This window comes from Cotesia glomerata, linkage group LG2 (genome assembly GCF_020080835.1).
Source record: "Cotesia glomerata isolate CgM1 linkage group LG2, MPM_Cglom_v2.3, whole genome shotgun sequence".
Taxonomy (NCBI): Eukaryota; Metazoa; Arthropoda; class Insecta; order Hymenoptera; family Braconidae; genus Cotesia; species Cotesia glomerata.
The window spans coordinates 271430-285014 of record NC_058159.1 but is presented as its reverse complement, the minus strand read 5'-3'; the positions used below and the strand labels follow the sequence as shown (position 1 = coordinate 285014).

Here is a 13585-nt window from a genome sequence, read left to right as displayed (position 1 = left end):
AGAAGAAAAGTGGATACACATCAGTGAAATGAGTATTACAGAAAGTTGGCAGAATTGAGTACACAGGGAGTCGCGAATGGGGTGAGCACATAGGAGCATTGGAAATTAGACACACATTTCATTTCCTGGAGCGACTGTAACATCCTCCGTGGCTTCAAATATTGGAAATATCGCGAGACTCGATGAATTTACCGGTGATGTGATCGCGGGCTACAGACGTCGGTTTTATAAGTCTGGAAAAACGTAATATATATAAAGGTTGTTGACTAGAGAAAGAATGATACATCGAGAGAGAAAGAGCTGAAGAATTATGTAGTGGTATGGCTTCGTTGACGTACTGTATGTGCACACACATATAAGTATGCAAGTAAAGCGAGCGGGACGAACGTTGCGTCGTCGGATACATGACGCGACGTGAATCGACGCTACACTCGCTTTCGAAGCTTTCAACCGCGCTTTTTTTGCCATCCTTCAACTGTTCTATTCATTACACTCTGTATATATATATATATTTTTGCTATGTACTGTATACTCTCTGTAGTCTCTGTGTATCCTCCAATGTGCTCTCTACTACTCCACATAGTCCTCGCGTACTCATGGTAGTCGTCGCCGACGTCGTCTCGTAATTCTCGTAACTCTCCGGCTGATATTTACCCGTCACAAATTTTTTCTTTCTTTGCCTTTTTTTACTTTTTTATTTATTTATTTATATTAGTTACCACAAGAGGTGCTTTGTGGGAACCACGGGAATTGAATTTTATTACAAAAATTCAACGTCAAACTTTCAATTGATTGACGGCAAGACGGCATTTAAGTCTTTGTATTTTTATTTCCCTTTTGGTGTATGCTTATGTGGGTAAGAATTTTTTTATAGAAAAATCGACGAGTATTTATGAAATTTTCCCTGCTATAATTTATCAATATTTTTTTATTAACCTGCTGAGGATTAACAATATTTTGAGAATTCTTTTGAAGCAATTTATAACAATAAAAAAGCATATATTGTCAAAAATAATACATTTATTTCTTCACTAATTGCGTTACAGATCATCAATTATTTTTAGCCCTATTGATTTACATCAATTCATTACAGGATTATTCAAAAATTCGGGACAACTATCGTACGTATAATTCATATTACTATCATTGATACGATTACTTAACTCTTGGGTTGGAAAATCAGCCATCACAATTGTCAATCCACGATACGAATTAACAAAATAACAAGCCATTCGATAATTCAACGGCAAAGAACATCCATTGATATGCGTAATCCCAGTTTTAGCCGTTTCTTCCGGGTAGGACTCCAAATAAACACCTCCCATATCGTTGATAAAACATTCATAATTAGCATGGAAACTCGTGGCTTGCAACTTTTGAATCTCCCGCCATTTGTAGTCGATGTCCTTAAAACTCCACGGTGAATTTTTGAAACTCTGAATGAGACACTGCTTGTTTAAATTAACCGTACACTCAGCAAATCGATAGTTTCTGTTTCCCCTCGCAAGCAAAATTCGGCCCCGATGCATCCCGATAGAATCTCTTAAAGTCCAGTTTTTCCTCAATCTCCATCCGTTGCTTCCAGTCGCATACTGGTCGATTATTTCACAATCACTCATCGTGGAACTTTCTGCAAAATATTCTTCCTCTGACATAGACATAATTACGAATTCATGCAAATGATAGGATAAAAAATTGGAAATCTCCTTCAGAATATCATCAAATGTAAGGCCTAGATATGATGATTTATAATAGAGAACAAATTTGTTGAAAACACTACGTATATGAATATCAAAAACACGGACTCCACTTTCCAATTGCTCCTTGATACTGAGATCTTGGGTTCTCACTGAAGGTAGCAAGGATTTAGAGTATGCCGCAGAAACATGAGTACCAGTTAGAGCGATTTGATTTAGTTTGTCATAATCTTTGAGCTTTTACAAAAATTCACTTCGGTCTTCGTAATTTTTGTATTTATACTCACAGTGACAGGATTCTGCCCATGAATTAATAAAATAAATAAATACACGGAAAATAAATTGTGGTAGTGGCAACAACAACTGTAGTTCCATTTACCGCAGGCTGTAGTATCACCTGAGACAACTCCAAATTGTAGGTAGATTTACTCCAATATTGTAGTTAAGCGTTAACTGTAGTAAAAAGTAAGATATGCTACAGCATGCGGTATTTGTAACTCCTATTGTAGTTCAATTTACTTAATATACGGTTAACCAATTGCATAAAAATAAACGGTATATAACCTTAAATTTTTATAGTTTATAATCAAAAATTACTTACTGAGTTATTTATAGATAATAAATATGGTAATTATTTACAAGTGGGGTTCACCCATACTGGGCCATGTTAATTTTTTTTTTTTTTAATCAAATTGATCATTTTTTTCTAATTGTTCGTTTTTTTATGTATTTTTCAAAATAAAAAAATATATATCAAAAACATCAAAAAAGATAAAATAGAAATTTTATCCAAAAAAATGAAATCTTTATTTTTTTTCTCTCACGACATTTTTTATCATAAATACGTCATAAAAATAAGCAGAATAAAAAAAAATTAAATAATGTTAATGCTTCACCTAGATATGGCCGAAAATAGGGTGGACCCCACTTGTAAATAATTACCCTAAATATATTTGGGTTTTAAAAAAGTATGAATTTAAAAAAGATGTCTGTATTTTTTTTTTAATTTTTATTTTTATATGACGTTTAGTATTTTATTTACAGATGATTATTTATGAGACGGTAAAATTAACGAGTATACTAACAAGAGACTAACCCCAAAATGGCGAAATAGCGGGAACGGTTCCTTCTGTAGTACTTTCAACTCCCGCGTGGAGTATTTGTTACTGCAGTGTGCAGTAGAATTTACCGCAAGATTGGAGTAAATTTAACTTATTGACTTAGTAGAATTTGACGCATATTGGGTAACTGTTATCATTTATATGATATTTGTAACTACAGAAACATTTACTGCAATATTGTAGTAAATGATACTGCACATTATTTTCCGTGTATCAAATGAACTAACTGCCACATTACTTTCTGCACTTTTAATATCAAACTTGTCAGGTTGAATACTGCGCAGTTACTAACGATATTATTTTTTATTTCAAGTGGGTTTTTTTTTTTTTTTTTAATCTACAAGCAAATTATCAACCACTTATAGATAATTGTTAATTATGTTCCAAGTATTTTTTTTTACTTAATTTATAGAACAACTAGGTTGATAGTTGATTTTTTAAACACTGAAATTTAGTAATTACAAACTTTATAATTGTTTTTATTTTTTACGAAATTATATATAATGAAATAATAAAAAATCAATAACAATATAAACATCATAACGTAAACAATGAAGTGTGATAAAGTAAAACACTTGCCGTAATGCCAAAAAAGATCATCTTATAGAAAGTATGTGAGGCACTGGGGAGCAATTCCCGTAAACGTTCTAGCGGTCACCAAAGCCATCACTCTATTGGGGAAAAAATTTACTACGTAAAAATGCAATGTGATAACGAGTGCCCAGTTTACTTAACAGTATGCTGCGAGACTTTTTTATCTTCCGACTTTTTTACTATTTTTTATTTCTCTCCTGTTACGATTGCCCTTTCTTACATCCACTTCCTTCCCGCGGAATTATATTAGCCTTTATGGCCCTTTAGTGCGATAAAGCGCAGCGACACTTGATTCTATCGGGCCGATGAGTAAATGCGTTGAAATACGAGGGTTGCTTATTTCGATAAAATCCATCCTAGTGATTTAATTATGATTATTTACTAAAGTAATCGCGGTTTTATTATTATTACAGGTGAGCATGCAATTGATGACTTTTTTTCGTTCACCAGTAGCCACTGAATACAGGATCCATAACTTGAATTGTTTTAAACAAAAGTTAACTGCGAAAAGAGACGACGAAATAAAGAGAATATGGCCTCTCAACACTGATGCAACAAAAGTACTTGAGCTGAGAGTACGAGATAGTACAGAATAGACTCTCTGCACTTTATCTTGAGTGGTGAAAACGAGTCTCTTGCCCCTGTCTCGTCAGACCATTTTCAAGATACTTACCTGGAACAATAAAAATAAAAATACTCTTTTACTTTTTTCTACACATTACAGCTTCAATGTATTTTGTATTGAGACCTTAAATTATTTACTGCATTTTTATAGCCACGGTACCATCAAATTTTGGACATTAATGTGCATCTCTTATGCTTCCGTCATCATATTTTATATATTTCGGTAAAAATTGAGGAATTAAAAAATTGGTATATTATTTTTAATGATTTTTGAAGTTTTAAGTTTCTATTTTTGGTAAAAATTGATTTTACTCCTCGATAATTTCAAATTTTTTAGAAATAATTGAAACGTCACATTTTGTTGTAAAATAATGCAACAATATGATTAAAAAAAAAACAAAATTTTTTTATTGATAGCAAAAAAAAAAGCAATAATTCACACGTCACATGTACTTTAGATAAAAATATATATCCCGAGAAAAAAAATCAGAGGAGTGAGAAAATATTCGGGGGTTACTCATCGAAATCACGGACGACCCCTCGACATTGACATACCAGGGGTGGTAAAAAAGTAACAGCATATATATTACATACGTTAACACACTTGACATTTACAAGTGATATAATCCATTAAAAGACCGCAATAATTGTTAATATACTTTTATAATAATAATAATAAGAATAATAATAATAATAATAATAATAAAAGTTCATTAACATTTAATATGATAATAAAATATTTGAGTGAAAAGGACGAAAACACTTGCGATGGCATTACTGTGATTATAAAGTTAGCTATTCATAGCCCACTATCGTCTTCCCTAACAGCCGCGACAATACCGAGAATATTGTACTTATTCTGAAAACAGAGAGGACGTTTCACTGAATTTCCGGACAGTAGTCAGAACTTACCTAACCCTGGACGTACTTTGGTCTTTGGAGGATAAGATGAGAGTGTGTCGTCTATTTGTTTGTTCCGTCTGTGTGTCAAGTTTATATAAATCGCAAGTATAAGTATAAGTAGGAAAGCTCTTTCTCAAAGACACACAAATATGGGCCCTCTTATCGCAAATGACTGCTTCCTTGGTGCACAATGCCCTTCGGAGGATGTGGAAATGTCGTTAACGGGGATCTACAATGCACGTATCATCAACTTGGAAGTAAAATCTAACCCAAGTAGCCAACCAAGACGAAAATAATCCTAAAGGAGCATGTAAGAGTGTTGGGATGAGTATCATGAGATCAAAATTGCTAAAAGAGCAATTGTCTATCATATTTTCGACTGATATTTTATATTTATTATTTACAGTGCAGATTCATTCAAGTTTTTTATGGCCAAAAATGATTTTTATTTCAACATATATTTTAAATCCTTGTAACAAGAGTCCTCTTTGTTTTCAATATTAATTTTTTTGAATGTATCGATAACTGAAAATGGATAACTAGGTATCATATGAATGCATTGTTTGGAAATAAACTTCGAACTACTATAAAGCAGAATCATTGGGCTATCGAGCTACTGTTGCTGTAACTGTAACTGTTGCTTGCAGTAGTTATTTATGGGCCGTCAAATATATAAGTTTATGAACGAGTAGTACGTGTTTCCCTCACGGCAAGGCTATCAATTACAAAGCTGAAAGTTCCTAGTACTCCGGTCTTCTCCATCCTCAATTTTCATGGATACGTGGATACTCAACTTTCTTCGTCGTCGTACAAAGAGGACAGAAAAGACTGTATACTGGTTCAAATATGTCCTCTAACTCGAGTAACAAATGCAAAACTTTCCAGCACCGACCACTATAGGTCGTTGATATCATATTTAAGGGCTCACCAATGCTCATTAACGTTTCAATTGTTGTTATACACGCTTTTGCGTATTAAATAAAGAATAAAGAATAAAATCGTCGGAATGACAGTCCTATACTATGTACGCACTTTATGTAATTTACGTTGACCGTACATTATACCCAAACGAATGATCCCGCAAGGGGTGCCAGAACTCACACCCTCGTCTACTTCCAATATAGGTCTCAACTGTACGCTAATATCCACTACAGAGTGGATACTTTGCAGGAGTATTAGTGTGACAGTAAGTTCACAAAACTTACTAATGAACAACAGTCGACAGTCAACAACCGAGGAACCAATATCGACCTCGACCCCTTGTTTTCAATGTTTCGCTGACAAATACTGTAAGCCGACAGAAACGCGCCTCGATCACTCTATTTGTTTCAATTATTGTCCTGATAGCAGATGAGAGAGACCGAGCCAAGCGTGAGATGGCAAATTAGTCATTTGGAACTCGACACTTCCAATGCGTTGAATGGTGTACAAGTCACAGCATAAATTTCACCGTATACAAAGGTGATTAACGTTTGATTGCAATTACTCTGCTGATCAGTAAATTTTAAATATATATCATTATTATAGCTAAGTCTGCATATTATTTTTATACTTTTGATAAAATTATCCGGCAAGGTCGTTTAAAATTCTAATGTTGCTTCTATTATCTTTTATCACTACCCTTCTATCATCCTTTTTCTAAATTAATAATTTATCTTATAATGTCGATAAAATATTGATAATAATGTATAATAAAACGATTATAATATTAAAATAAATAATAAATAAACATCTCAGTAAATTTAACTCATTCACCCCTACATACCTCATATATTATAAATTATAAGCTCCTACGCTGCGTACAAGTACAAAGGATCATGCTAATGGAAAGAACGTTAATATTTAATTAACTGCTGGGCACACAGATCACTTATAAACCGCAAAAACTCGTCCATTAAACTTTTCTAATTTGTAATGGATTTTAGAGTTTAAAAATGATAATAATGCGGAAAAATTTGTAACATTTTACATATTAACATAACGAATTACACGGCTCGAGACATTTACAATACAACTGATAAAGACAGTTGATTAATTTACGATCCTTTCAAACTTTATAACTTAATCGTAAACTACGCAATAAAATTAACTGAAGATGCAGTAACGCTGAAAAAATAAATAGGTAAAAATAGTTATAGAGAAAAAAAATTCATTTATTTGCTTTCTTGGTTGCAGAGTCTCAACTCTCTGTACTGGGTTTTATAACTAACGTGTAAATCGATAAGCAAGATGGTTGTATGTCAAGACCGCTGTAAAACACCATTCGAGTGTTTAATACTAATGCATGCTCTTTGTTACATTAATAACTACATTTTGATTTTAGTAATGAGTTATTGTATTTTCACTCATGGGAAGATTTATTAAAATTAAAATAATGTCAATAATAATATTGAGTTATTATTTTAAAAATTTTTAATATTAATTAAGGAATTATTTAATATTAAAGCGTGTGATAAAATAATTACCAATAAATATAATGTAAAATTAAAAAATTGGAAAAGCTTTAAAATCATCAATAAATAATAACTACTTGGTGATATGAATTAATGGTACGTTTGTGGGAGTGATGAAACGAAGCGTAACAGTGATGTGCAAAATTAGTGGTTTAAGGGCTGAGGAAATAGAAAAAGAGGGATGATAGAGACATAGAAGATAGGGGCGTAATGTAAAGTATGTAGCATGTCGTACATAATATATAAGATGATAGCAGTGGTAGTAAACCCTTCCGTAAGCACTCCATGCAGTGTCATACTAATTGCGGCCGCGGATGCCAGTAACCGCTCTCTGGTCTCTGGTTTCTAGTATGCCCGTGGTTAGTCCCCAGTGGCGGCAACACACAAGCTATCGTATTACTTACAAAGGTCGTTGCGATGTTTGATGATGATACCACGGGTGCTTACGCCCCTGTGACATCAAAGGCCGTCGACTTGCTCGGGTCTGTGGGAGCACCAAGGACTCGGCAGGGTGCGCCGACTGACATTAACCCCCGGCCGTTACAAGACGTCCGCTAATTAGCTGAGATTAATGTTTGCCAATTGGAGGAAAACCCAAAGATATGGCCCATTTAAGCCATTACTACTTTATTACTTTTTTAAATCGTTTTGTCGGTCCTGGAAAATTTAAAGCTTTGTTTTATTAATAAGAATTATATTCTTTTATTCTCACACCGCGTTAGATTAGATTTATTTATTTTTTTTTTTTTTTTTAATGTTTTTGTAAAAACTTTTTAAGAAAAGAAACTATATATGTTACTCATCTATTAATTATCTATTAATAATTTGAAATATGCTAACCTGAATTTGTATCTTTTCACTTAATTTACTTAATTTTTATTCAAATATATGATAATATCTTAATCTTAAACTTTTTTCAGATCCTAAATGTCTTTCTATGTGTTATCCATGTCATCCACTCATCCAAAAAAGGTTTAAAAAAATTTTTTAAAATCATGGTTGTAAAAATTGATAAATTACGAACAAAGTTAATAATTATTGTTTTAAATTTAATTTTGCTATTTTTCTTAGTTAAAAATCAAAAATTTTTCCTCTGGCGTCTTGAATTTTTTCCAAATATAGCCCGGCGCCAAACGCCCCGACAAAAGCAGCCACACAGGATTTATGTGTGGTAAGGGGCTGCAAAAGGAAAGAAATAGAATAATAATAACAACAATAATAATGTAAGGGTGAGCATATTCCTAAAAGTAAAAGTAGAGAAAGTAAGACAGTTGAAAAAAAATGAGAAGAAAAAGTGAAAAAAATGTATCCACCCCACACGTGTCCGCGTATCGTTTACCCGTTATTTATTTCCTGAAATTTGAAAATTATGCCGCAGTTAATACGCCGGTCTCTTGGGCCCGTGTTTTATTCATGTAGCAATAAATAAGAGCAAAGGACTCTTTAAAGTGCAGGCGGATTGGTTGACGGTGGGATGAAGTCTTCTGGAATGAGTGCAGGCATCCAAAGGGTGAGGGTAATGCAAGAAAGATTGCTCGGGATTTTTTAAAAATGAAACATCATTCTTTTCATGCACACTACTTACCACTACCGTTTGCTCTTGCTCTTATCTATATATTATACATATTATATATTATAGACGATATATATATATAGACGTAATATTGCCTTGCAACAAATCGAGGAGTCTTTATCGACCACAACCAGCTTTTGACATTTTTTCATAAATGCTGACTTTGGATTTCTATTGATATTATTTTACTTTTTTACTCATCCAAGTTTTTTTTTATTTTCAACCCCACGATTAATGTATTCAAAGTTGTAGTAGTCGGTGCCCATATTGAAACAATTTAACTTTTTTTAACAAATTAAACTATAAATATTCCTTTAAAATAATAGTATGCTCGTCATAAAATTTTCCTCAATCTCTCCATTATTTAGATCATAAATGGCTATTGCTGACAAAACATCAATTTACAATGAAAATTTATTTGAATGAATAAATTTTTCAGAATTGAAGATTACGACTCTGTAACAAATTATTAGGGATATCGCAGATTTTATTACTAATAAAATCATGCAATCTATTCGTCATATTTTCAGATTAATCAATGATAGTAGTTATAATTATACGTTACCTAACTATAAAATCTTCTGATATGATCTACATAGCAATAATAATAATAACAACAGATTACACGGAAATGATTGCAAGATTGGTCAAAAATCATTATATTCCTTTTGTATATTTGCGCGATCAGGTCACATAAATATCACCGACGACAGTGAAACATCGGATTACTTGTTCAAGAGCATTTGCTGATTTGAACGCTGCATTACGAATTTCTATACTTCTTCAGATAAATTGTTTGATATTACGATTGATTTTTTCAAAAATATGTTGTTTTGGATACTGACTGTCTTTGCATCCCAGCTTTTGAGCGCACAGGTATTCAGTAATTTAATAATTCTTTATAATATGAAGCAAAGTAGAAAACTAATTGTTAAAAAAAAATTTTTATTTACTATACTTTGATGTAGACCGCAAGAGAGTGTCAAAAGTAAATTGTCTAGTTTAATTTTTTTAAACAGTGTTTGGAGTATTTACAGTCAGTTTGATGACCTCCTTCAGTGCATTTTAATTTTATTTTACAATTTGTTACAATTTAAGGACTAATAAATTTTTGCTATTATTTATTTTTAGGGAGCATATGATTTAAACATAGAAGATGTGGTTGTTGCTGCATATAGCAAGGAATATTTCACCGAACCTGATGCTTACGTTGACGATACTAACGCAATAGTTGTTAATGCTTCAATAATAAAACAACTTCCAATGGAAGCTCAAGTAATTATTTCTTTAATTATCAATAATGTCACTACTTCTATTACTCTTATTAAAACTTGATTCTAGACAGAAACAAAGCCTTCGTTAAGACTACCAATCGTCCAAAAAAAGACTTAAAACTATTTTTTTTATAGGGGCACTTTTCACTGATGGGAGCGTCGATGGGCGAATATGTGATCGATACCGGGATCGATGTAACACTGGATCTATGTGACATATTGAATGAACCAATTATGATGGGCCCACTTTTTGCAGCATTGGGATTTGATCCAAACAATTGCCCACCCGACGTCGTAAGATTTTAATTAATATAATTATTTTTTCATAATAATGGGATATTAAACAAATATAATATTTAAATTCTTTTAGGGTGTTTACGGAACTGATGGCTATAGGTTAAGAATGGACACATTGCCAGATAACTTTCCGCCTAATAAATACAGAGTGACTCTAGAAATCTTATATGAAGAACAACAATTACTAGCTCTACAAGTGTTTCCCACCGTTGTCAACTAATTATAAAAAACAATCTATTAATACTTGTTGAAAATAAAATTTGTTTGCTATAAATAATTATATAATTGTGAAAAAATTTGCGTCGTTATATTCCAGCATATTTGTAAATGTTTAATAATTATTTTTTCGCTTAAAAAAATTGGCTTTTTAATTTATCATTGCTTTGTACTCATGTTCATTAGGTATATGATAAAAATTTGAGATTTACGGATATATCAGAATTTGTATTATATGATCCATACAACTAATACCAATAGAAGATCATTGTCTGTAGTATTATGCTTGAAAATGATTGTAATATTAATAAACACCGGATATAATTTTTATTCATTGCACCCTTACATAATCATCTCTCATGAATATAATTAGTTGTTCAACACTATTTTTTCATTTGAGTTCTCGTTATTTAAATACTTTGTTGCAGTAAGTATTAATCAACCTATTACTTCAAGCTTTCAACTAATTTTTTTTTTAATATGACAACTGTTGTGAAAACCATATTATCCACCATGCTGTTGGTCTCTATACTCCAGTTTTTAAGAGCAGAGGTATTTTATAAATTAAAGTTATACTTCTGAACATGCAAAATTATTAATTAATAATTTTTTAGTACAAATAATTTTTTGTTATTAATTTTTCAGAGGTCATACGATTTAATCATAGAAGATGTGCTCGTTTCTACTTACAATAAAGAGTATTTTACAGAACCTGATCTTTATATAGATGATTCAAATGCACTAATTGTTAACATTTCAATAATAAAACAGTTTCCTATTGGTACTGAGGTAATTAATTTTTGTTTAATAATCAGTTTTTAACTTCTCGTTCTAAAAATCGGTAAATTTATATAAAGTGTACTATTCTCGCGGTCCATTTTCACACAAAAATTTTCTACAGTACATGATTTCTAGGATAGATTAAAAATAATGGCAGCATCGATGGGTGAATATGTCATAGATATCGGAATAGATGTAAAGATGGATTTTTGTGACTCTTTAGAAGAACCTATAGTTATGGGTCCATTATTTAAGGCATTAGGATTTGATGCAGATAATTGCCCACCTGGTGTTGTAAGATATTATAAGTTATGAAAATTATCAGTAAACTTTGATACCATGAATCGAATAAGTCAACAAAGAGTTACAGAAATTAAAATTCAAAAATTTTATCGATTTGTGATGGCAAAGTCTGCACGTTTTTTTGTTGATAAAATTTTATTTCTTATATTTAAATTTCTCTTCAGGGTGTTTACGGATCTGTAGGTTATCAAATACCAATGGAGCAACTACCTGATGGTTTTATGCCTAACAATTATAAGGTTATTCTTGATATATTTTATGAAGCTCAAAATTTAATAACTCTACATTTATTCAGCAAGGTTACGTAATTCTTAAGAACTGTTTGCAATTATTTTTTTCTGCATCAGACGTTCCTTGAATTTCTTTTATCTGTTTACAAAATATTTTGGCTCAAATAATAAAAGATCAAAAATTTTTAATGACCTAATTTTTGTCATCATTTCTATTCTTGTTTATAATTATAATTATAAAATTATTTTTTATTTTCATATATATATATATATTAAAAATATGATAGGATATGTTCTAAAGCAAAAATTGCGTCAAAAGGCCATAACAGATGAATTTCCCTAACGAAAATCGTTAAGTTTCATATTTTATGGGTTCGCGAAGGTGAAAACGAAGAGGGGCCTTGAATAAGACAATCGACCTCGGAAACAATAAAATATCCTCCACTTACCTTTTGCGAATCCTAATTCCAACGATGATTTGGCTTTAATTGGACTTGTACGCTTTGACTTCCGCTGCTTGGCTTTCTCGCTTCCTCCTGCTGACTGGGGATTGAAGGGTTGAATGTTCTTAACTTATGAATGACGAAACACTTCAGATTCAGGTTTTAGGTTTTTATTCAATTAAATGGCTATGGGCAAGCACACGTCTTAACACACTATTCGCAGTAACTAATAACAACATAAAACAAAGGTTGAAAGTTTATATGAGTTCGTAACCGGGTAACGACTCCGGCAAACAAAAGTTCGCCGATTATAAATTCACAGAAGAAGAAATAATTTGAGAGTGGGGACCAGGTCACTGGAACTGTAGGAATCTCGATTATCGTCAAAACGAATCGTGGCGAGAAGAATCCTATCTGGAGAACTCAGAAAGCTACCGTTAAGGAAATCAGAAATGAGATAAGTAGGGAAAAGATGACTTGTGGTAATTTAATAGTTGAGGTCTGCCTATGCCTGTCGCGAGGTCGCGGGACTCACCCGAGCACTTTAAGGCAAGAACATTGCTGACACTTGTAAAATAATCTGTCGAATTATGGTGTTCGCGTCTTTTATCACCTCGGTTGCGATTCATTAAGTGGGACTACTAATTAAACAGTGGTTTCTTTGATAAGGTGACAATGCGCGGTATGTGTATTCTTCGGCCACGAGTAAGTTGTCCGCGCAGTCAGGTTGTTGTTCCCTAAATATGCAAGCGCTGTACTTTTCGGCTGGAATGGGAGGCCCTGTATTATAGACGGCACGCTGGATATAACAATGATAAAGATTTGAGTTTACGGATACATCAGAATCCTACAAAAACAGTTTCACTGTAAGCCAGTCGCGCCAGTACACGTTCAACTATTGTACCACAAACTATAATGATTTGATTTTTACAAAAACTATTAAATCAAAAAAAAAAAAAAAAACCAGAGTATAAAAATTTTTTAGATTAAAAAAGCGCCAAAGACAGGTAAATATTAAGGAAAAAATTTATGTACTTGATGTGCATTATAATTCACACTACTAATATCAATTTGAAA

At 32.3% G+C, this 13585-nt stretch overlaps 3 protein-coding genes across 3 annotated transcripts; 2 read left to right on the top strand and 1 right to left on the bottom strand.

Annotated features, from left to right (window-relative positions):
- Positions 1-1007: 1007 nt before the first annotated feature.
- On the bottom strand, positions 1008-2021 carry LOC123258915. The gene is made up of 2 exons (XM_044719167.1): positions 1768-2021; positions 1008-1657 (listed from the first exon to the last, which is right to left on the bottom strand). Exon 2 carries the CDS (start codon positions 1653-1655, stop codon positions 1080-1082), a length of 576 nt encoding a protein of 191 aa, XP_044575102.1. The 5' UTR covers positions 1656-1657; positions 1768-2021; the 3' UTR covers positions 1008-1079.
- A 7634-nt stretch (positions 2022-9655) lies between these two features.
- On the top strand, positions 9656-10813 carry LOC123258738. The gene is made up of 4 exons (XM_044718925.1): positions 9656-9841; positions 10097-10240; positions 10375-10533; positions 10610-10813. Exons 1-4 carry the CDS (start codon positions 9791-9793, stop codon positions 10754-10756), a joined length of 501 nt encoding a protein of 166 aa, XP_044574860.1. The 5' UTR covers positions 9656-9790; the 3' UTR covers positions 10757-10813.
- A 331-nt stretch (positions 10814-11144) lies between these two features.
- Positions 11145-12201, top strand: LOC123258737. The gene is made up of 4 exons (XM_044718924.1): positions 11145-11304; positions 11398-11541; positions 11668-11826; positions 12000-12201. Exons 1-4 carry the CDS (start codon positions 11233-11235, stop codon positions 12141-12143), a joined length of 519 nt encoding a protein of 172 aa, XP_044574859.1. The 5' UTR covers positions 11145-11232; the 3' UTR covers positions 12144-12201.
- The last annotated feature ends 1384 nt before the right edge of the window (positions 12202-13585 follow it).

Excerpts from the sequence above, each read along its gene's own strand:
- LOC123258738 (XM_044718925.1), top strand. The coding sequence starts at position 9,791 with ATGTTGTTTTGGATACTGACTGTCTTTGCATCCCAGCTTTTGAGCGCA. Across the intron at positions 10,241-10,374 it reads AACTTCCAATGGAAGCTCAA|GGGCACTTTTCACTGATGGG; the intron begins GTAATTATTTCT and ends TTTTTTTTATAG. Across the intron at positions 10,534-10,609 it reads ACAATTGCCCACCCGACGTC|GGTGTTTACGGAACTGATGG; the intron begins GTAAGATTTTAA and ends AAATTCTTTTAG.
- LOC123258737 (XM_044718924.1), top strand. The coding sequence starts at position 11,233 with ATGACAACTGTTGTGAAAACCATATTATCCACCATGCTGTTGGTCTCT. Across the intron at positions 11,542-11,667 it reads AGTTTCCTATTGGTACTGAG|GATAGATTAAAAATAATGGC; the intron begins GTAATTAATTTT and ends CATGATTTCTAG. Across the intron at positions 11,827-11,999 it reads ATAATTGCCCACCTGGTGTT|GGTGTTTACGGATCTGTAGG; the intron begins GTAAGATATTAT and ends ATTTCTCTTCAG.
- LOC123258915 (XM_044719167.1), bottom strand. The coding sequence starts at position 1,655 with ATGTCAGAGGAAGAATATTTTGCAGAAAGTTCCACGATGAGTGATTGT.